At 37.7% G+C, this 20,815-nt stretch overlaps 4 protein-coding genes across 4 annotated transcripts; all 4 read left to right on the top strand.

Annotated features, from left to right (window-relative positions):
* The first annotated feature begins 258 nt into the window (after positions 1-258).
* On the top strand, positions 259-949 carry LOC116254441 (copper transporter 6-like). Its single transcript, XM_031629835.1, has one exon. It carries the CDS (start codon positions 273-275, stop codon positions 699-701), a length of 429 nt encoding a protein of 142 aa, XP_031485695.1. The 5' UTR covers positions 259-272; the 3' UTR covers positions 702-949.
* A 2,265-nt stretch (positions 950-3,214) lies between these two features.
* LOC116254440 (succinate--CoA ligase [ADP-forming] subunit alpha, mitochondrial) lies at positions 3,215-12,806 on the top strand. The gene is made up of 7 exons (XM_031629834.2): positions 3,215-3,637; positions 6,602-6,811; positions 7,649-7,819; positions 7,897-8,020; positions 9,971-10,032; positions 10,352-10,433; positions 12,447-12,806. Exons 1-7 carry the CDS (start codon positions 3,362-3,364, stop codon positions 12,584-12,586), a joined length of 1,065 nt encoding a protein of 354 aa, XP_031485694.1. The 5' UTR covers positions 3,215-3,361; the 3' UTR covers positions 12,587-12,806.
* Positions 12,807-15,089: 2,283 nt separating this feature from the next.
* LOC116254636 (copper transporter 6-like) lies at positions 15,090-15,774 on the top strand. The gene has a single exon (XM_031630156.2). It carries the CDS (start codon positions 15,144-15,146, stop codon positions 15,627-15,629), a length of 486 nt encoding a protein of 161 aa, XP_031486016.1. The 5' UTR covers positions 15,090-15,143; the 3' UTR covers positions 15,630-15,774.
* Positions 15,775-19,278: 3,504 nt separating this feature from the next.
* On the top strand, positions 19,279-20,222 carry LOC116254653 (copper transporter 1-like). The gene has a single exon (XM_031630182.2). It carries the CDS (start codon positions 19,651-19,653, stop codon positions 20,113-20,115), a length of 465 nt encoding a protein of 154 aa, XP_031486042.1. The 5' UTR covers positions 19,279-19,650; the 3' UTR covers positions 20,116-20,222.
* The last annotated feature ends 593 nt before the right edge of the window (positions 20,223-20,815 follow it).

Genomic DNA, 20,815 nt, shown 5'->3' with positions numbered 1-20,815 from the left:
ATCTTGTAGGTCTTGATAAAACAGTTCCAATTATTATTATATATAACGAAATTAAATTTCAAGTTAACTTATATACTTTTATATATATATATATATATATATATATATATATACAAGTTGGTTCTAGTTGACCCTCAAACCCAATCTGATCACAGAGTATATAGACCTGCTCTTCCTCTACCCTTTATCAACCAGAGATACCAATCTAGAGAGAGAGAGAGAGAGAGAGAGGAGGGGTTTTGGGGTTGTTGGTAGCGAGAGAAACAGATCAGATGGATCACGGGGGGCAGATGGCTACGGGGAACAGCACAGCGTCGCCGAAGAAGATGGTGATGCACATGGCGCTGTACTGGGGGAAGGACGTGTGGGTTCTGTTCGCAAACTGGCCCGGCCACAGCGTCGGCCAGTACATTCTGGCGCTCATCGTCACCTTCCTGGGCGCCGCCCTGGTGGAGTATCTCAACGTCTGCAGGTTCAAGCTGGAGGGCAGGCACATCCTGGACGGCTTCCTGCAGGCCGTCATCTACGGCGTCCGCATGTTCTTCTCCTACAACGTCATGCTCGCCGTCATGTCCTTCAACTTCGGGATACTCTTCGCCGCCGTTATCGGCAACGGCGTCGGCCACTGGCTCTTCGAGACTCGATCCTTCAGGAAGACGCCGATAAAGTCGAGTCTCAAGGAGGGCGGCCTCTGCTGCTGATCCCTGGCTTCATCCATTCATTCCCAATAATAGCGCCTGCTTTGTTAACTCTTTTCATTTTCTTTCTCTTGGGCTCATGTGCATATATGCGTGTGTGACGCCTGCACCAGCAGCCTTGTGGGTGGTGTGGCTTTGTGGGTTGTGCTGTAACGAGAAAAGGTTCCTTCGTCTTTTTCGTTTGAATCATTATGTGGTTGTGATTCTTGTAGATGAATGGGAAAGAAGAATAATGAAGTGTAATTTATTGACATTTTCTTCTTTTGAGCTTTATGGTGGAGGGCTTCCAATTCTGACTTTGGGAAACCGCTACTTTTCCAACAAATTTATAAAGGAAAAAGAAAAAAGAAAGAACTAATTAGTCATTTTGAGATTTCATTTGAGCATTTGGAACATTGTTCATATTTTGAATCCAGATCTCATATTTTCGGATCCATTTTTTTTTTTTTTTTTTTGAAGTGGATGTATAAAAACCCCACGTCAAAACATCATGGTTAGTTTTTGAGATTAAGAGAAAAAAAAACATACGTGAGTTAAAGAGTAGCTTGAGATTAGACTGTTGATTTTCCATTGTTATTCTTTCATTTTCAATCAAGATTCGTTGATTTTGTGATAAGGAGGAGAGAATCCTCCTTACAGTGCACATTTTGTTACTTGTTGGCATATACAAGGCGAATTTTTTGAAGATTATTTATTTCGAAGGAAACCGAGACATCAAGTACCATTCATTCAACTCTCTCTCGTTGCTTGGCTAGGAGCCGAAATTTTGTTGATGAAATTATTTCTCATCAAAACTAGTATCTTTCTAAAAAGAAAGAAAGAAAGCATGCTTTACATTAAAAACAGGTTTCTTGAGGCACTTGTTCTATATTTTTGAAGAGACAAGCGTTCACATTTTTAGAAAGTGAGTTTTGTCATTGCTTAGGGGAGTTTGGATGACACCCTCAAAAACTTGGTTTTCTCAAAACCTGGTTTTATTAAAACCTGATTTTTAAGGAGTTTTCAAAACCGCGTTTGCCGGTTTATATGACAAGGCAAAAACTAGTTTTTCACTTTTCAAAACTTGGTTTTTGTTTAGATAACAAGAAAGTTTTGGAATCCTGGTTTTTACATGAGTTCCTAAGAACATATAAGCGCTCAAAATGACTATTTATACTTTGAATTCACTTATTCAGAAGAAAGTCAATTCATCCACCTTGATTTACTTTGTCCATATTTGAATGCTTCAAGCCGATTCTGCTTTACTTTAACACCATATTTCGACACTAGCTTACATTAGAAATCATTGTATAAAACCAATTCATGGTGGCAATCACAAACTCATCACCACAAAAAAGAAAAGGGTAAGAGAGAGAAACTATTACTTTATTTTACCTTTTTTTTTTCCCAATAAAATTTGAATTTAAGCCTGACAATTTCTATTGTGAAAAAATGGCTCAAATGAAGAACTTGATGCTTCATTATCACAGGAAGTCTACACCACAAAGTAAGCATTATGCTTCATATATATATATATATATATATATATATATATATATATATATAGCACAAGCATTCTAAGACTATTAACATTTTTCTGGGACTAACTTTCATGCTCATCAACCTCCTTTGCAAGCCAAAAATATTATCCAATTTAAAGCAAGTAAAAAGGTTTTTACTACCAAGGAGTGTGTTTGATAGCTGGCGAAATTTTTAGAATGTACTTTCTAGCTGAAAGCCCATAAGTTGCCATCTAAGATGGAAACAGATATAACTGTGGTTGAAATTCTTTTGTTTTATAAGACAAATGATAAGACTCTGAGTTCTATATTTTTTTTTCTTACAAATCAAACAGCAAGAAATATTGACATTTCCCCAATGTCTTGTGGGGTCATTTCGATGGCTTGGAACCTTATAAAGTTTTCTTTAATGTGCCTAAGTTTTGAATGAATAATTGTCAATTATTCAATCACACCGGTAGGGGTAGGTGTGATTTGTTGATATGTGGGTACAGCGACACGAGTACGTGGGTACAGTTATATGGTATGACTGGTTATATTTTAAAACTGAACCATTTATATTTTTAAACTTAATTTTTTTCTTGAATTTTAATTTTTCCCTTCTTCTTATTTTGCTTTTAAGATTTTATATTTTCCTCTCATTTTTCTTTAATTTTGAGAATTTTTGTAGCTTACATGCAAATGACAAAGGCTTGCAATCTAGGGTGGTTTACCACAAATAAAACTAAACAAAAAAGCCTCATTTGACCACTTCTAATTGTATAAGAGAATAAGTTCTTAAATGGAAGAAGTATAAATTAGAGCATATTTTTGTTATATAAGCATATGTTTTTATATCACATTGAAGGTTCATTCTTGGAGCATTTCTCTCTGATTCTCCAAATATCCCAGTTTATCTCGAATTCCTCGATAAGTTCTGGATATTTAATTGTGGAACAAAATCGTGAACTTTCCAAACGCCTTCTTTCCCATTTCCTTGGGATCAGACTTTTCCTGCCACATTTTTGACTTTAACCAAACACGGATCGAGACAACATTGGCGGCTTTGAAGCGTTCCCGGTTTTCCATCTTCTCCACTGTTGGCCTTCTCCTCGCTTTCCTCTTCTTCTCCGTTCCCAACTACGCGGAACCTTTCAGGGAGAGAGAGAGGGTGGAGGGAGATAGATGGCGCGGCAGTGTAGCAGGCTTGTAGGGTTAGGGTTGGCGTCGGCGTCGAGGTTTGGAACGGGACTTTGCAGAAGAGGAGGAGCAGGATCCGAAGAAACCCTAGGTCTCGCGGCCTCCGCCGTCGGTCGTCACCAAAACAGACATTTTTCTGCCGCTCCGTCTCCGCCTCCAGCCGTCTTCGTGGACAAGAACACCCGCGTCATCTGCCAGGGCATCACCGGCAAGAATGGCACGTTTCACACCGAGCAAGCCATCGAGTATGGCACCAAGATGGTGAGGCGATGCATCTTTTTTCTCTCTCTCTCTTTCTCGTCATGGCCTTCTTGATTGTGTTTGATTCTTTATGTTTTCATCTCGATCTTATATTTTGGTTGCAACCTGTGGCAAGATGTTTTCTCTTTGAAGTTCGATTTTTATAGTGTGATGAATTTTGCATCCAAGTGAACGTGAACCGACTGAGTCATTTTGGGCTTTAGGATATCAATTTGTGCATGAATTGGATGAACCCGCATTGGTTTCAGCTGTGACAGTGGCGTGTTCTACTTTGTAAACTTATTGGTGTTATTTGCTCGCGCTTAAAGCTGTCTCCATTATTGTCTATTCATGATAGTTGCGGGAATATAAAAGTTCAGATTAGAACACTTCAGAAAAGCATGGCAACAAAATTTCTCGTTTCTAGGGGATAGGCCAAAGGAGAGCTTGTTAATTATTTTCCGGGAGTAGGTAATTCGTGTATTGCAGATTCTTTTGGCAAGCTGGTTCTTGTATGTCGTCTTTCTTTTATGCATTCTATGGTCTGCACTCTTTTCCCGTGCTTAATAACCTTTAGAAGCGTCATAGTTGTACCTACCTATGTATCCCTTTCGAAGGCTGACTGATTGGAGTTTTGTGCATACACAAATTTATGGACTTGGTTTTTCTTTGGCTACAAGTTGGACGTACCGAGTGAGCCAAATTCACACAAGGAACAGAGATTTCTCGACCAAAATGTTAAACTCTTCACGAGAGCAACTTCAAATTTCACGAAAATCAGTTTTACCCTATGAATTTTAAAACATTATAAAACCAATTGTATAAATGTGAAATCCTTATCAAATTAGAGAAACAATTTTAAAAATCCCCCTTAATGTATAAATATGATTTTAATATTTAAATATTAACAACTCTATTTTTTTTACTACTCATAGAATAAAAGGTATTTTTATAATTGCTTATTTAATTTGCAGCCATGAAACTCAGATCTCTTTAGCTAGTCCTTCTGAAAACCTCTTACAATTGTAAAGATTAAGTACTTGATTCTTAACAGTTAAGATGTTCTCAAGGGATTGTCAGAATGGTGGAGGCAACATCCTTTCTCGACTGGAATTACTAACTAGAACATGATGGAGAGTGTCTTCAAGGCATTCTTTCGTTAAACTAATGCATTAAAAATCGGTTCAGGAATCAAATTGGCAAGGCTGCTCCAATTTGTCATTCAAGGGATTAATTTGGTTGTAAATCAGCCAAAGTATTAAAAAATAAATGGAATTTTATGTGAAAAAATATTATGTAGGTGAAAACTGGTTGAAACGTGACACATGGCACTCCTGAATCAGCCATGGAATCAAGCTGGTTTGGTTAAGCCACTCATTCGATTTGAATGAATTGGCTCAGGCCAATTTTGATAGCGTTACCAACCTACCTAGGTTAGCTTTTTTATTATAGAGTGCTTTTGATGGTTGGGATTGCTAGTCCCCCAGGTGAAAGTTGTGATATCTTTCCTACTATATGTTGTTGAACACATGAAAATGTAGTTGTGATGACTTCTTTCGTTTTACGTACACATAAAAGAAGGTGGTTGGTTCTATAAATGCATACAATAGGAACATAATTTAGTTTTGTGATTTATTTTGTCTATTTCATGGTTAGAACAATGAAAGATGTCTATCGATTGCAAACATGATGTATTGCAACCAGGTTTTTTGTATCAAAACAGAAATTTAAAGTAACAGATGATTCATTCACTCTATTGACATTATGGTTAGAACTAAAGAAATTCTCGAATGGGTTATTCAGCTTCAAGAAGTTTCTTTGTGGATTTTTAGTCAGATGAATCATGTCCAGAAAAATTTATTCACGATAAACTAATGCCGCCTCTAGCTTCTGGGGGAAACAAAAAGATGCCCTTATAGGGGATGTTCGATAGCAAGAAGTTGTGTTCCTTGGAATGCAGTGTTTCATGAACGTACTCATTTTTGAAGTACAAACACTATTACCAAACACTCCCAAGGCTGCTTGTATGGGTTGGCGAAAGAATGGATGTGTTATAATGCTCTAAAAGAAAAGGTTTCCACGGCTGAAAAATTTAAAATAGAAATGCTGCTGTAGAAAATAGAAAATAAGGTGGAATATAAAAGAAAATTCTAAAAATTAATTTGGAAGTTAGAACCCTATAATTTTAAAATTGAAAGGAAAAGGAAATGATCCAACTTTCTCTCTTAGACACCAGTAAGCTCTCCTTTGTCTCCTGTTCTCATTCTCTGTTGGAAAATCAAAGAACGATATCTCCAATTAACTAGGTGAAATATAAGCTGGGAAACTACAGATTAATAGGAAAAAAAATTAGAAAAGTAGTTTTATATGCATAGCATCTGATATCATGTTCTTCTTATTTGCTAGTCTTATTCATCCCAATAGAGATTTCTGCATGTCTGAAGCAATGCTTATGCAGAACCATTCCTGTGAAGTGCGAGTTCTAGCTGAAGATGCCTAACAATTTGGAAGAAGTGCCAAGGGGCAGTCTGCCAGTGACTATGCTTTTATTATTCTTAATGCCAATTTGTTGGCAATGTCGCTGTACAGGTCTTAATTGCACTTTGTCAAGTCGAGTCTATTATATAAAAAATGAACTTGAAATTATTAAATTCTATTTTATCTTTAATCCCACTTGACATCAACATTGTGGTGTTATGTATATTTTACAAGAAAATTCATTTTCAAAGGGATAATTGGTTTCAAATCTCCATTTCATAGTTCAAATGTTGTTCTTTGAAGATTATCAGTTTCCTTCTTGTAAGTCAGTCACCTTGGGCATTTATGGTTTAATGAGACAAAATTAATTAGTTTATTAACATCATTTCTCCTCTCTATGTTCTTAAACTGGTTTGTGGGTGGCATCATGTTATTTTTTTTTACATAGAGATACAAGGTTGCATAGCTTATGAACTTTTATATTTTCTCTTTATTTTTCTTAAACAGGTTGGTGGGGTGACACCAAAAAAAGGCGGAACAGAGCACCTGGGGCTTCCTGTTTTCAATACTGTTGCAGAAGCAAAAGCAGAGACGAAGGCAAATGCTTCTGTTATCTATGTTCCCCCACCATTTGCTGCAGCTGCTATTATGGAGTCCATGGAAGCTGAGTTGGATCTTGTTGTCTGCATCACGGAAGGGATCCCTCAGCATGATATGGTAAGTTTATTCTGTATATGAACGGGCTTGCTTCCTCGTGCACTCTGCAAATTACAGAGCAATCAAGTGAAGCATTTCAACTTTGAGCCTATATAAACTATAGCTTTTCTGAGACATGATCTTCTTTCTTGCATTTATTGGTAAGTTATTAAATTAATTTAGATAAGTGGCTTTTATTTTCTTCTGTGAAATGGTTCTCAGATACTTTGTGAGTGTTTTCTTTTCCACTTCTATCATGGATTACAACATTCTTACAGAAAACTTGTCTTATCTCATGTGCTGGAAAAATAGAGGAGTATCTCTGCACCTCCATCTATAAAAACAGAAGTTAAATGTTCATGTTTCTTGAGTTTTATTCTTTAGGTAACTTGCGATAGTTTTTTAGATAAATATTTTCTAAAATTTATGTGCATTTTGGAGTATTTTGCTGGTTTACTTATTGCAGATAGTTCTTACATGGTGCATTTATGGCTAAAAGAGTAAAAGATAATTACATTGCCTATGTCACATCAATTATAGTGACATAGTCTATAGCTTTTCAGCTTCTCTATGTTGCATAGCCACATTGTTGCTAGGAGCCTTGAAGTTGAGAACTTAATTATCTTCAAAAAGGAACTGACGGTTTGTGCATCCATCAAACCTTTAATCCATCTATTTTATCTGGTTTCCACATTTCTTGCATTTTCTATGTTGAATTGAATCTGATGGTAATCGATTGGTGTTTCTTTTGGTTGTTTTGGAGAAAGATACAAAACTTTACATTGATTTGATTGTCATGCTATTCATTCTATTTGGAATTTTTCCAGATGGAACTTGAGAGGTTTATAATAATGGCAGGTCCGTGTGAAGGCTGCTTTGAACAAACAATCCAAAACAAGATTAATTGGGCCAAATTGCCCTGGTATTATCAAACCTGGAGAGTGCAAAATTGGAATTATGCCTGGCTACATTCACAAACCAGGGCGTGTGGGCATTGTTTCTCGATCTGGGACCTTAACTTATGAAGCGGTATTGTTTTATTTTATGTAACGATGACATTTTTCATTACTTTATGTAACTCATATGCTCTAGCATACAATTGTTAGGTTTTCCAAACAACTGCTGTGGGCCTAGGACAATCAACATGTGTTGGTATAGGAGGAGACCCTTTTAATGGAACAAACTTTGTTGATTGTATTACAAAGTTCATTGATGATCCTCAGACTGAAGGTAATATGTTTCAGGTTCCTTTCCTCTGTCTCTTGCATCAAACGTGTCCAGCTTCATAAATTGGATGACACTTGTAATGATCTTGTTTTAATATACTTGTGCTTTAGTCTCCCTTCCAAGTTCCAAACACATAGCTTTCCCCACCAAGAAAATTTTCCATGAGAAAATTGATTGCTAAATCTGTTCCTTTGTATCCGATCAATAGATTGTATGTCCATTGGGCATATTGATATCGACTGTAGTCGTGGTTGACTCTCCTGCCTGTGCATTCCGGTTCTTCTTGTCAGCTATTGTGGTTGGTACTTTGATCTTTATTTAGACAAGTTATGTGAGTCTAACTTAGAGAACTTAATACAATTATTTGAATTAATCATAATCATACTTTATGGTTATGGCTCAATTTCTGGACCCATGTTTTGTGTTGGACTGAAATATGCTTGTGGGGAAAGAAGTGGAAGCAGTGCTGTGGGCCATGTTAAGGAAGAAGCCAGTAGATACACAAAGTTTAAATGCTGATGTTACTAAAAGAATAAGAGATTGATTACGTTATGTTTTGCAACTTGTTCTGCTGTATAAAGTTACAGCCTTGCAGGCATGAAACAGTTATGAAGACATTAGTTAAATAAATTTTAAGCATAGTCATTAGTGTTGGCAATATTTTGAAAATATCGTGGTTAATAACCAACTTAGAACTTTTAGAAGATAACTGATTGCAAAAAAATCAAAGTATTACAAAAAAGAGTGTATGTCATGATTTTATCCAAATAGTAGAATTCTTTTGGCAAGAAATATGTACCTTTTGAGAATGGTATTGATAGTTATGGCTTTAATGTGTTCTCTGTTAGATACCTGCTATAAGTTTTAGAATACATTACAACCATTGTCACAAAAAACATATATGGGTATTATACAGCGAGGAATTTCTCGGGTATAATATGGCAAAGTTGTATATCTAAGGAATAAAACGGGAAAATCTCGGCAAATTTTTCAAAAATTTAAAACATTTAATAAATCCTGAAAATTATAAAAAAATAAAAAATCATAAAAATACACATAAAACGCATAAAATGCATATAATACTCCTTTTTTTAACGTTTTCTTTTGTCTGGCATTTTTTTAAAAAAAGACACGTTTTTTCATGTTTTATACGGCTGACCGTGTTTTGGCGTATTATACACGTTTTTTCCAATATGATGCGTTTTCTGTGACAGTGAATTTGCAACTAATTAACTAAAATTACTTGTGTCCTTTTTAGAAGGAAAATATTGATGCTTTCCATTGCGAAGTGGGTACCCATCTTGTGCCTAGGACATCTTCCTAGCATTTGGTATCGCTAGAATCTCCATGTTTTGTGTTTGAGGCTTGTAAAAGGTGAGATAATTGGAACAGAATGAAAAACAACCAAGATGAAAAAATCCATCTGGAATCAAAGCTGGATTGTGCACAAACCTGAACTGGAATATTGAGGACATCACCTGTGGGGCATGGTACTGTGTTAGGTTCCTAGAGTTTTAAAGGCATAAATTGGCTCTATGAAAATTAAGTACCCAATGATCATGTTTTGTCCAAGTATCATATTGTGTTGGTACAGGCTGCGCATGATTGTTGCTTGTTAGTGTGTCTTCTTTTTCATTTCTGGTACCATTTGAAATGATCCTTATATTTTGCATTTTTAGTTCGTGAGAGTTAATTTGCAATATTAATGTCATCCCCCTCTCATATTTATGTTTTTCTTGGTTCAGTTTTATGTGTACTTACAAGATGAATGTACTAAAAGGCAAGGTGCTTCTATATGTCCTGTTTTACCAGCTTTGGTTTAGAAACATCAATTTATTGTTGTTTGGAAATGTTTGGCTACTTAAAACTTTGAAGCTTGTATAATCTATGAGCTTTTCATGTTTCAAAGATATGGTACACGATTCCTAATAGCACTAGTATTATTTGAACCAGGAATAGTCTTGATAGGAGAGATTGGGGGAACTGCTGAGGAAGATGCTGCTGCACTGATCAAGGTAATCGAGCTAATTTGTAAAGTAAATCATCTAGTAATTTTGGATTTCATACTTTTGATATAGCATGTATCGAAATCTATTGGTTCCTTACTGTTTCTATCTGCTTCTTCATGCCTACATTAGTGTGGATTGACCTTGCCAAGTATCCTTTTACTGTCAATTTCTCGCAGAATGATGTCTATTTTATGTTCCTTTTCGTCAATTCCATTTTCTCCAAAATTTTAGGTTTTATTGTTCTGATTTACATTTTTTGTATTGTCTGTAGTGGAAATTATGGACTGCAGGAATAAAAAATAACTCTCTGTGCCTCCTGTTACAGGAAAGTGGAACAGAGAAGCCCATTGTTGCATTTATAGCTGGGCTTACTGCACCTCCAGGTCGCCGCATGGGTCATGCTGGAGGTAAGACATTATCTTGTTTTCTAGGACTCGCTTTTGATATTACAAGGTTGGCTTTGCCAGTGATCCAACATGACAATGTGTATAAAGGTGGTCTTAGTTATGGTGGATCCTGCTTGTGGTTCACCTTATTGGACAAACTCCTTTGTAATAGGATAAGATGGAGAAATATCTGCTGAAAAGCTTCGTTGGCCATAATACTGTTGCATGTTTTTATCCAAGTCTTTGGGTGGTGAGTGAAATGTACCTCTACATGTGGTGGTTATGCAAGCATACAGCAGACAAAATTGCTTGCAATCGAAATTTCCATGATACATTTAATCTGCTTTTAGAAGAAAGCATATCACTAAAAAGTAGAGTGCAGGAATGGTTCTTATTGCTGTTTGTCAATCATCATCCAGAGCATGCTTCTCAATGTAGACAAGGATAGTGGAAGTTGGACCCCTTCCTGGACATTGATGTTCGTAGATTATTCACATTGAAGTAAAGATTAGACATTTTATGCATGATAATGATAATGAGGGCCATGTAGAGGTCAGGTTATGTAGTTGATGGTTAGCTGCACAAGTAAAATTTCACGATTCCCTCTTTCTTGTAATAGCTTATGAAGTTAGCTGCCAGCAATTATGAAGAACCTAAAACATATCCAATACAGAGATAGCAACCAAAAAGGCAGCTCAAAATAGGAACCTTTTTTCTATTTTTCAGTCACAAGATAATGGGATCAGCAAATGGATGAAATGGAATGCTTCAGTTGGAAAACATGGCCTCTACATTGAAATAGCAACCATGTTGTGTACTCCAGAGTCCAGAGTTCCTGGTGTTGTTCTCTCAGGGCTATGTGCCAGTTGTTCTATTTAGCTACCATATTTGGGGACAGAATTCATTTTCTCCTGAAATTGTGTGGATACTTCAAGGGCTTCCTTTGAAGCACAGTCAAAAATATAGTTATTGGGTACGACATTTTTCATGGGTCTTATTTGGGGAAGTTTGTCTTCCTTGGGGAAAACTTGAAAATTCAAAAGAATTGAAAAATATACAAAAATTGTAGGAAAAAATTACTAAATTATGACTGTTGTACGAATTTCCTTACAAAAACATAAGTGAGGACTTGAAATAATTGTTAAAATGTTAAATAAACAAAATAGTTTCAAATAGGTGACATTTTTCTGGAAATCATGGGAATCTGCAATATTGTTTGATAATTTGTAATTGGAAATGTTTTCAAAATATCACAGTAAATTTCCTTTTTTGTTTTATTTTTCAGTGACATTGTCATGATGGGTTTATCTGTGATTATGCTCTTGAGTCATCCTTTCACATATATAACTTCAGGTGCTAGATTCATGTGTCATGTTCATTATAAGCTTATGTCTATTAAAATTATCAAAATGATGTTTGTGGTTCTATAAACTAACTTTTACTTCCATGAGTAGGCTTATAATTATACAAGAAAAAGACAAGTCCAACTAATAAAGTTGCTAGTTACCCTTGATAAGACAGGACCCGTGTTAATTAATTACTAGAGTAGTCAGTCAAATGTGGATATGTTTAGCATCTGATCTAACTACCCATAAGTCAAGGAGTTGATTTAATGGACCTTTTTTTTATTACTCCTTTGCAGAAAAACTCTTTTTTCTTTTTAACCTTTTTCACGTCCATGGTCTGAACAACTTTGATATTTAAAGGATATGCTTCTTTGTTTTCACTTAATTATTTCGTACTGCAATGGATATCAGTTCTGTTCTTATATCAACTAGAAACCCATCAAACATATCTTTTACGTTATTGTGGTGTTGAGATGCACAAAGTACTTGGAGTTTCTTGATGTCTTTCTACTTTCCAGAACTTTTAGCATGTATAACTGCATAGGTACTGGATGTATTTTATACTCCATAACAAGATCATTAAGGGGAGGAGAAAACTTAGAAAGACTAAATGTGTGTGCTTGGTAATGACTACTAGTGACAAATTGATCTTTGTGATCTCTAAGCGACACTATATTTTGTGACACAGCAATTGTATCTGGTGGGAAAGGCACAGCGCAAGACAAGATCAAGACCCTTAGAGAAGCAGGTGTGACGGTTGTCGAATCCCCAGCTAAGATTGGTGCTGCGATGCTTGATGTGTTCAAGCAACGGGGACTTGTAGAGTAGGTGAATTATTCATCTCCTGTTATGCGAACATTTCCCCTGAAGGGATCATAAATTTTTTGGTTTTTTACACCAGAGGAATTCTGAGAACCTGTAGGCAGAAACCAGATGGATTATCTCGAGATATTTCCAATTTCATCAGCCCTTATGAATTATGTGCGAGAGAAACCTTTGCATTGTAACCAAATCAAATTGAAGAAAATAAAATTTTTTATGTTTGCCACATGTTTGGCTTCGTGAGCATTTAAGCTTCAAATCAGGTATTTGTGTATCACTACATCCTTTTATTCTACGTCTTATATTTTGTTCCGACATCTTTCTTTCATGGTTATTATTTATATTATTTTTGTTTGACATTGTTGTGGAATCCTCTTTGTCTCTACTGAGAAAATATGCATGGCTACCTATGTGTTCAGACAGGTAATGCTGACCTTGGAAGATGCGGACAAAGATGGATATGAAACTTACAGCCAAATCCTAATTTTGAGCCATCCTTTTTCATTCTCCTTCAGCTTGACTAAATTGATGGAGCATGAGAATATAGATGGCCTAGCCGTTAGTATACTTAATGGATCAACAAAAAGCCATAATATCAAACATCAGAAGAAGATAATATCCTGTCGAAACCACCTATTTAATAAGTTACTTATACATAGTACTTCAGCTACTGCTTACACTTTGTTGGGTGGGCGAATAAAGGCCTTTAATTTGAACTTGAAGGGGTTCAGGGACTTCCTACTGGTGTTTTATTTAGTGAAGGTTTGTCAAACCTCCATTAGTTGACAAGCTTTTAAACTTATTTAACTGCTTTGGTACTATAATGAGTTTGGGTTCAGAAACAGGACCAGCGGTTTGGTTTCTCTTTTGCCCTTAAAGCGTCCTTGTTGAACTCGTAAATTAAGCTCCAGACGCTGAACAAATGCGATAGGCATTTGCCTTTCATGAAGTACTCTGAAAGAATATTCATGCTCCAGTTTCAAAGATCACGAAATTAGATTCGAAGATGAATGTACTTTTAGTTGTTTATACCCAAAAGATTGTTGATGGTCTCTTCGGCATTTAAAAGGATCAAGAAATTTCTCCTAGAAGTTTTTTCAAATGTGTACTGCACTTTTCATCTTTTTTTTGGAAGGACCCAAACAAATCCATCCTTGAGTTTATTAAGTGGTAGAGGCGATCAAATTTGATCGAACGACAAGCCTTACCTTGAGTAGGACAACAAAAATTGATTTTGAAACTAAGTAGACAAAAGTTATTTGTAATTTTTTTTTTCTGTCAACGTTGTCTTACAAAACTACACGCGAGCTATAGGCATGAGGTGTTTTGTCGTATTTCTATTTTTTTACGATGAGTTAAGAATCAATTGCCAAAAAATTTTACTTATACATTTTATTTGTACGTTAAAGAAGACAACTTTTTTGTATCATTTCCTAAGTTTTAAATTTGTATGTTTAATTCAAAAATGAAGAACAAACTCTCCCGCTTACGAAGAACTCGCGGATTTTGTCTATCGTTAACGGATGAAAGTGGTTTTTTTTTTCTTCACTATCAAGCCAAGTAACCTCGTTTTTTGGGCTAATTTAACATTGCTGAAGTGAAGGATGAATGGGCACAAAAAAGAAAAATAAAAAAGAAGAGTAGCTGAATGCAAGTACTACGGGACAAAGATATCTAAATAACGAACCTACGAAGAATTTGGTGGTCGTGTAGCTTCACATTTTTCAAAACAGCAACTTCTACGTTAAGAAACTTCATAAACGCGAGTTACTTTTCACATCAAAAGAGAAAAAGCGTGTTCTCTCTCTCTCTCCCTCCTGTGTCACTAAAAACTGAATACATACATATAAATAAAACTGAATGGTGACATTGAGCTTTTTAGTGACATCAAAAAACATAACATCAAATCTGCACCGTCCAATCTTGATCCTCTAATTTCTCTCTATCTCTCTCCTTCCTCTCCCGCTTCAATGGCAAGGAGAGGACTGCCTACCTCTCCGTCCCTTCCACCTCCAACACCAGCTTTCTTCTCTTCGGCAGACTGCTAGTCTGTCCACTGTAGAGTTTGTGAAACTAAAATAAAGTTTAATCAAGCCATCCATTTGCATATAATATATATATATATTAGAGAGAGAGAGAGAGAGAGAGGGGAGAAAGAAAGAAAGATACATTGCATGGCACCTTGGTGGTGATTGAATAGAGCTCAAAATGATCTAGATGCTTCGGCATCTTATCTATATTAAACTCAATGATGACAAAATGTTTAGAAATATCGGTAAAAACATCATACAGTAGATGCACTATTTATGGTTTATAGTCTAACAACAGTTTATATGATATTTTTAATGGTAAATTATGTTGTATCTTCCGGTTCCACAAACCGGGCACCACGGCGAAGGGATCTAGGCGAGAGTGGGTCCTGCAGCGCGGGGCGTTCATAAACCGCTTCGGGTCTAGGCTGGTCCCATAGCGGTTTCTTTCCTCTCCCCTGTCCCGCGGCTGTCAATAAATTCCACGCCCGCCACTTCAGAAACGGGAAGGGAGAGAGAGAGAGGGAGAGAGAATGGAGCATGGTGGCGGAATGAACGGAATGATGGGAGGAGGGGATAACATGACGATGGCGCCTGCCGGCGGGGGTGACATGCACATGCAGCACCACAAGATGATGATGCATATGACCTTCTTCTGGGGGAAGGATGCCCTCATATTGTTCGACGGCTGGCCCGGCGGCAGCCTCGGCAAGTACCTCGCCTCATTGGTCATCGTCTTCCTCGTCGCCCTCTTGATCGAGTGGCTCTGTTTCTGCGGCCTGGCCCGGCCGAGGAAGCCGAGCCCTGTCACCGGGCTTCTTCAGACCGCCATATACACGCTGCGCGTGGGCTTGAGTTACCTGGTGATGCTCGCCCTCATGTCCTTCAACGTTGGGGTGCTGCTCGTCGCCGTCGCTGGTCACGCTGTGGGGTTCTTGATCTTTGGCAGCCGAGTCTGTAAACGGACCAGGGACGACGATGGGCAACCACCAGATGTTCTCCCACATGGAAAATGCTAGATGTACCAACGCAGCACAAAAGAACCCTCTCCCTCTTTCTAGGATTTTATGCGTCTGCCATTTCCTTGGCCCAGTGTTCCAGAGCTTGTAATGAACCATATGTGCGTTAATACATGGAGAAAATAAATAAGTCTCTGTTCAGATTGCTCTGTGTTCAGATAAATTCTTCTACAGTTCCTTGTGAAAAGCATGTAGTCTGTGCAGTTAATTTGTTCTTTCATGTTCATGTTCGTGTTCTTTCTGCAATCTCCTGTTCTAGTTTGTGAGATGCAAGAGCATGAATTCGTTGGTTGTCAGCCAATTTTCTTAATTTCTTGTGCTGTGTAAGAAGGAAAGCATGGTTGATTAGCAGAATTGAATAGACATGTGGGCCTTCTTGTGAGAACCCAACTTGTGGCTTGTCGGAGTTCAAAGTTCAAACTTGACCATGAACATTGACGCAGAAATATGCTGCCAAAATTCATACGGGTGGCGTGTTACGGGCCAAAATCGTCACGCATTATTAGAAAGATGACCGTGAATAGCAAGTTAAAAGTCTATACAGAATAACAAGAGATCCCGCTCTTACAGGTAAAAGACCTCCCTGTTCTTGTTTAACCTGCCGGATTTAGTGTCTGCCCAACAGTAAAGAGTGAATCAACGATAAAAATTATGTTTTGTTGTTCGCCTTGTGTAAAAGATTCTCCAAGAAGATGGACTTGGTAAAACTCGAAACATTGTTTATAAACATGCTGAAGTTCATTTTCATCCGTCATTTGCAATAAAACAACAGTGACGGCTTACGAATATTATTGGAAAAGATGAAAGAAGCTCCCACTTAGAACTGGTGAGGTAAAGTGGTATCAAACCAGATGCTGTTCTGATGATTTGGAAGGAAAAACAGAAAGGCAGAATTAGGAGGGGACATGGCGGTCGGTACCCTATTCTTATGATCTGTTTGTTGAGGATAAAGATGAGCGCGTTCTGTTTGTGTGGTTATAGCAGCGTAAGCGTGAGGGATCGGCCAAGTCGCATTCATTCGCAAGGCATACCAGAATAGAAGAAGTCGTAGTTGTACTGCAAAGAGAAAGAGATGTTGTACTACACCAAATGATATTCCGAGGAGGTTAAAAATCGGTAGCTTGACCAGAAAAGGCCAAAGAAAACAGAGTTGCAGAAGATCAGCGCCATTAATTGAGTAAAAAAGGAATGGCAGGTTTCTTTTTTGGTGGCATTATATAGGGCAGTCTTAGGAGTGATTCATAATTTTGTCACTCGTAGGCTTTGAGAAGACGGTGATGATTGGACAGAGAATGATTGATAATTAAGCTTGCTTACTTTATGGTTACTTCAAGTTCGATCGATTCGTGGGTTAAGAACTTCTATATATTTGGAAACAAAAAGTCGGTTCTTTCTTCTTTTGAATGATTGATCTCTCTGTTTCCTGGTCCTTATGAATAGTGTATCTCTTTTGGGGTCAACGGTTTCATGTAAAAGTTTTTTTTTTTCTTCATCTTATGTATGTTAAATTGATATTGAACGTAACTTCTACGAAGAACCAGAATTGACGTACTTCTAGGGCTTGGAATCTGAATAATGGCATAGGTCAATTGAAGGATTATATCTTCGTAGGACTTCTATAACTATGTACTTTATGGTAGTTTCAAACCAAACCAATGTTTGATATGATGGTTCATTTTCTTGTGCTAACGCAAATTTTTATCTCATATTTGTGAAAAAGTTTACAAAATAAGCATCCAACTTTGCAAGCTAACAAGTACCCAACTTTTTAAAGATCCTCCAACAGCAGTCTTCTAAAAGAAAATTATATTTTTATATAAACTGATAAAGATACCTCTCATAATCAAGAATCACTATTCTCTTGGTTGATCAAAGATAAATTTGAATTTCAAAAGGTGCGTTTTTGGTATTTTATACTAAAGTTTACGTTTGTTTTTAGTAGGCGGCTCTTCGAAAACTTCTATAAGCGGCTAATAATTTATTAACTTTCAAAAGTTAAGCAGTTGTTAATTGTTATTCACCCAACCATTAGGCGCCTTTATAGTTTTCCCAAAAAAAAATTTGAGGCATAAGCATGTGAAACTGACCATTGCCAACAAGCCAAAAGACCTCATTTTCCATGAGATGACAGAATTGGTAGACTGAGATTGTGGCGTTCTGGAGTTCAGAACCTAGGTTCTTACATCGGTTTGGCCCGCACTTGAGAGATTGCAAACCAGTCTCGGGGTTGTACTGGTACAGAGTCTGATCTAAGTCCAATATTTTCTTTGAGTTCGATCCAAATCCAGTTTCAGAATCTAAACCATACACATTCTTGTTACAACGCCGGCCTCCTTATATGTTCAGTTTATTGCTGAACGTCTAACAAGACTGGCATTAAAACAAGAATATATTTGATCTTAAAGGGGAATGATGTAATTAACGGGGTAAGATCTAGTAAGCGGCCAATCATTATTTTGAACTCTTGTGGCATCAATTCTGTGTGCTATACTGTAAAAAAGAGACATTAATATACAAGTTGAAGTTGAAGTATAGCGAAACATGCCTGATACCGTGGGGGATGAGGGGAAGGGTAGGGGGGTTTGGGCTTTGTATGAAGCAATAATCACCAGGTCAAATGTTCGGTTTACTGATTTGATATCCCTTTGGACTATGCTTGTTGGCCGGTCCCCCTTTCTTTCTACTACAACGAACGAAAGACGTACCTTGCCAAGCAACTTGGTTCTGAGAAAGAATCTCCTTTTATCAATTGGAAAATCCAGAGGGAGTCGATGTTGCCAGCATAGCTTGATTTGGAGGATGTGATATCGATCATCTCTTCAGCATTATTGGGTGGCCTACCTAGATTTAGAATACCAATAAACCGTGTCTCTTTATTTAATATGGGTTCCAGTACTTGTCTTTATCCACAGTTGGGATCCAGTAAAAAATTGTAAGATTGCAAATAAGCACCGTTTGATTATGAAATTTGAACAAACTCACAATTTTCTGCATAAAATTTTGGTTCTTTAAATATCAAGCTTTACCATTGTTATGATTATCATTTTTTTTTTGAAACGCTATTGAAATCTTGTGTAGATCCCAGGTTCCAGTGATTCGTTTGCTCTTATTTTATCAAGTACAGAGATCACGTATTGCCGTAAAATCTGCACTTTGTTCATGGAACCCGGATCCTGAAAATAAGACTTTATATTGAATTATCAACCTTTCGGTTGATAATATTACCAATCTTGTGGTAATTGGGGCTAAATTTCTACACTCATGAACTTGGTTAGGGAGGCAGTCTTCCATAACTATTGAACATTTCCTTCTGCTTTCCAGTGGTCTGATTACAGTCAACTCTGGTAGAACAGAGGGGTTATTCCCTTGTCTATTGTTTCCCTTCAGTATTCACGCTTGTGCATAACTTCAATCAAACCGAAATGCATGCATGAGTTCATCATGACCAATTTTCCAAACATACGTACTTTAATCTCCCCATCAGAAGGCGTACTTTTCAATCTCAAAAAATAGTTGCAGCAGTCGTTTTTCTGCATTTTTAGAGAAATTGAACATGTGCACAGAGTTTGGTTTGAAAATATGAATATGTGGTGGTTTCTCTCTCTCTCTCTCTCATATTACCTATATTGGGCACCTCATGACTGTTGCTGTCAGGCACCAGCTAGCAGCGCTGCTAGAAACAAACTTAATGAATGTGTGGCTTACATGCTTATCTTTATTACCTTCAATGGGCTAATGGCGTCATCTTTCAGTCATCCTGAAACTGAAGATTCCTTTTCTATGCAGAGAGAGCGAGCAACAGTAGCCGTTGCAAGTCATAGCTTTCCAGGTAGTGGTGGTAATCAGTAGGCAGCCAGCAGCAAAGCAGAGGTAGTGAATTTGCCTCTCTCCCCACATACCATTTCTTGCCTTCTTGCGCCTCAACCCACATTTTCGCCGTACCCACCACAGTAAAACAACAGTCACACAGAAAAAACTACGGCAATAGGCAGAGAGATAGACGGACACATAGACAGACAGGATGGAGAAAGGGGCGGAGATGGAGGGAATGGCAATGGCGCCAAGCACTGGGCGTGGTATGCAGATGCAGCAGCAGGACAAGATGATGATGCACATGACTTTCTTCTGGGGGAAGGATGCTGAAGTATTGTTTGATGGGTGGCCGGGAACGAGGCCGGGCATGTACGCCCTCTCGTTGGTCCTTGTGTTTTTAACTGCTCTCCTTGTAGAGTGGCTGACTGCCTGCCGATTGGCCCGGCCGGCCGGCGGAGGGGTAGCTGCAGGGCTGCTGCAGACGCTTGCCTACACGCTGAGGATGGGTTTGGCCTACTTGGTGATGTTGGCGGTTATGTCTTTCAATGTGGGCATCCTGTTGGTTGCCGTCGCCGGCCACGCCCTGGGATTCTTGCTATTTGGGAGCAGAGTTTTTGAAGGGAAGAAGCGAAATTATGTAGAATATAAAAATGAGTGCTCAGAAGAACCTTAGATATGTAATTGTATGTGCCCGGAAGCCATACCTCTCCTTTGTGTCTCTTTAATGTTGGTTATGCTCCCATCAAATTTTAGCAAACTATTTAACTTGCTTCCTTTTACTGTATACGTAATTGATAATGTGAGAGAACAATCTTGTTGTTCTAATTTGAAGCAAGAATCTGCTAAAGAAATGGAGAAACAAAGGGTCTTTTCTTGAGCTTTTGTGGTTCTGATATTCGTTCATGAGAGTCAAGAGACAAATATTGCAGGAAAAGGAGCACCTCTTTTTGTTTCTAATGAGCAGCTTTTGCGTGTCAGACATGTGGCTTTGACCTGGAAATTTGGAATAGCTGTTCTATGGGTTCCATGATTCAATAAATTGTTGATTTGAAATATAATTTTCAAATAAAATGTCTGCAACATTCAGGGTGAAAGTTCTCCGCTGTCCACACTAGCAGCCAACTTTTTCAGAACAGGTAAGGAGGCGGTGAGGGAGTCGTACTACACAGAAGAAGGTAGTACAATCTCGAATGAACTGCAGCTGATGCCAAGTGGAGAAGAAGAGAGACTGACCGCTGTTGTTGAATATGGCTCCTTAAGGGGAAGGAAAAAAAACACCGTTCTCGAGAAACCAGGCAACGTATGTATACTTGAACGTTTCTTGGTTCTTGACTTTTCAGAAAATTTCAGGAAACGGACAATCTGAGAGAAGG

This window comes from Nymphaea colorata, chromosome 5, assembly GCF_008831285.2.
Source record: "Nymphaea colorata isolate Beijing-Zhang1983 chromosome 5, ASM883128v2, whole genome shotgun sequence".
NCBI lineage: Eukaryota > Viridiplantae > Streptophyta > Magnoliopsida > Nymphaeales > Nymphaeaceae > Nymphaea > Nymphaea colorata.
Note: the sequence above shows the minus strand (reverse complement) of the source record. Positions and strands in the feature narration are given on the sequence as shown.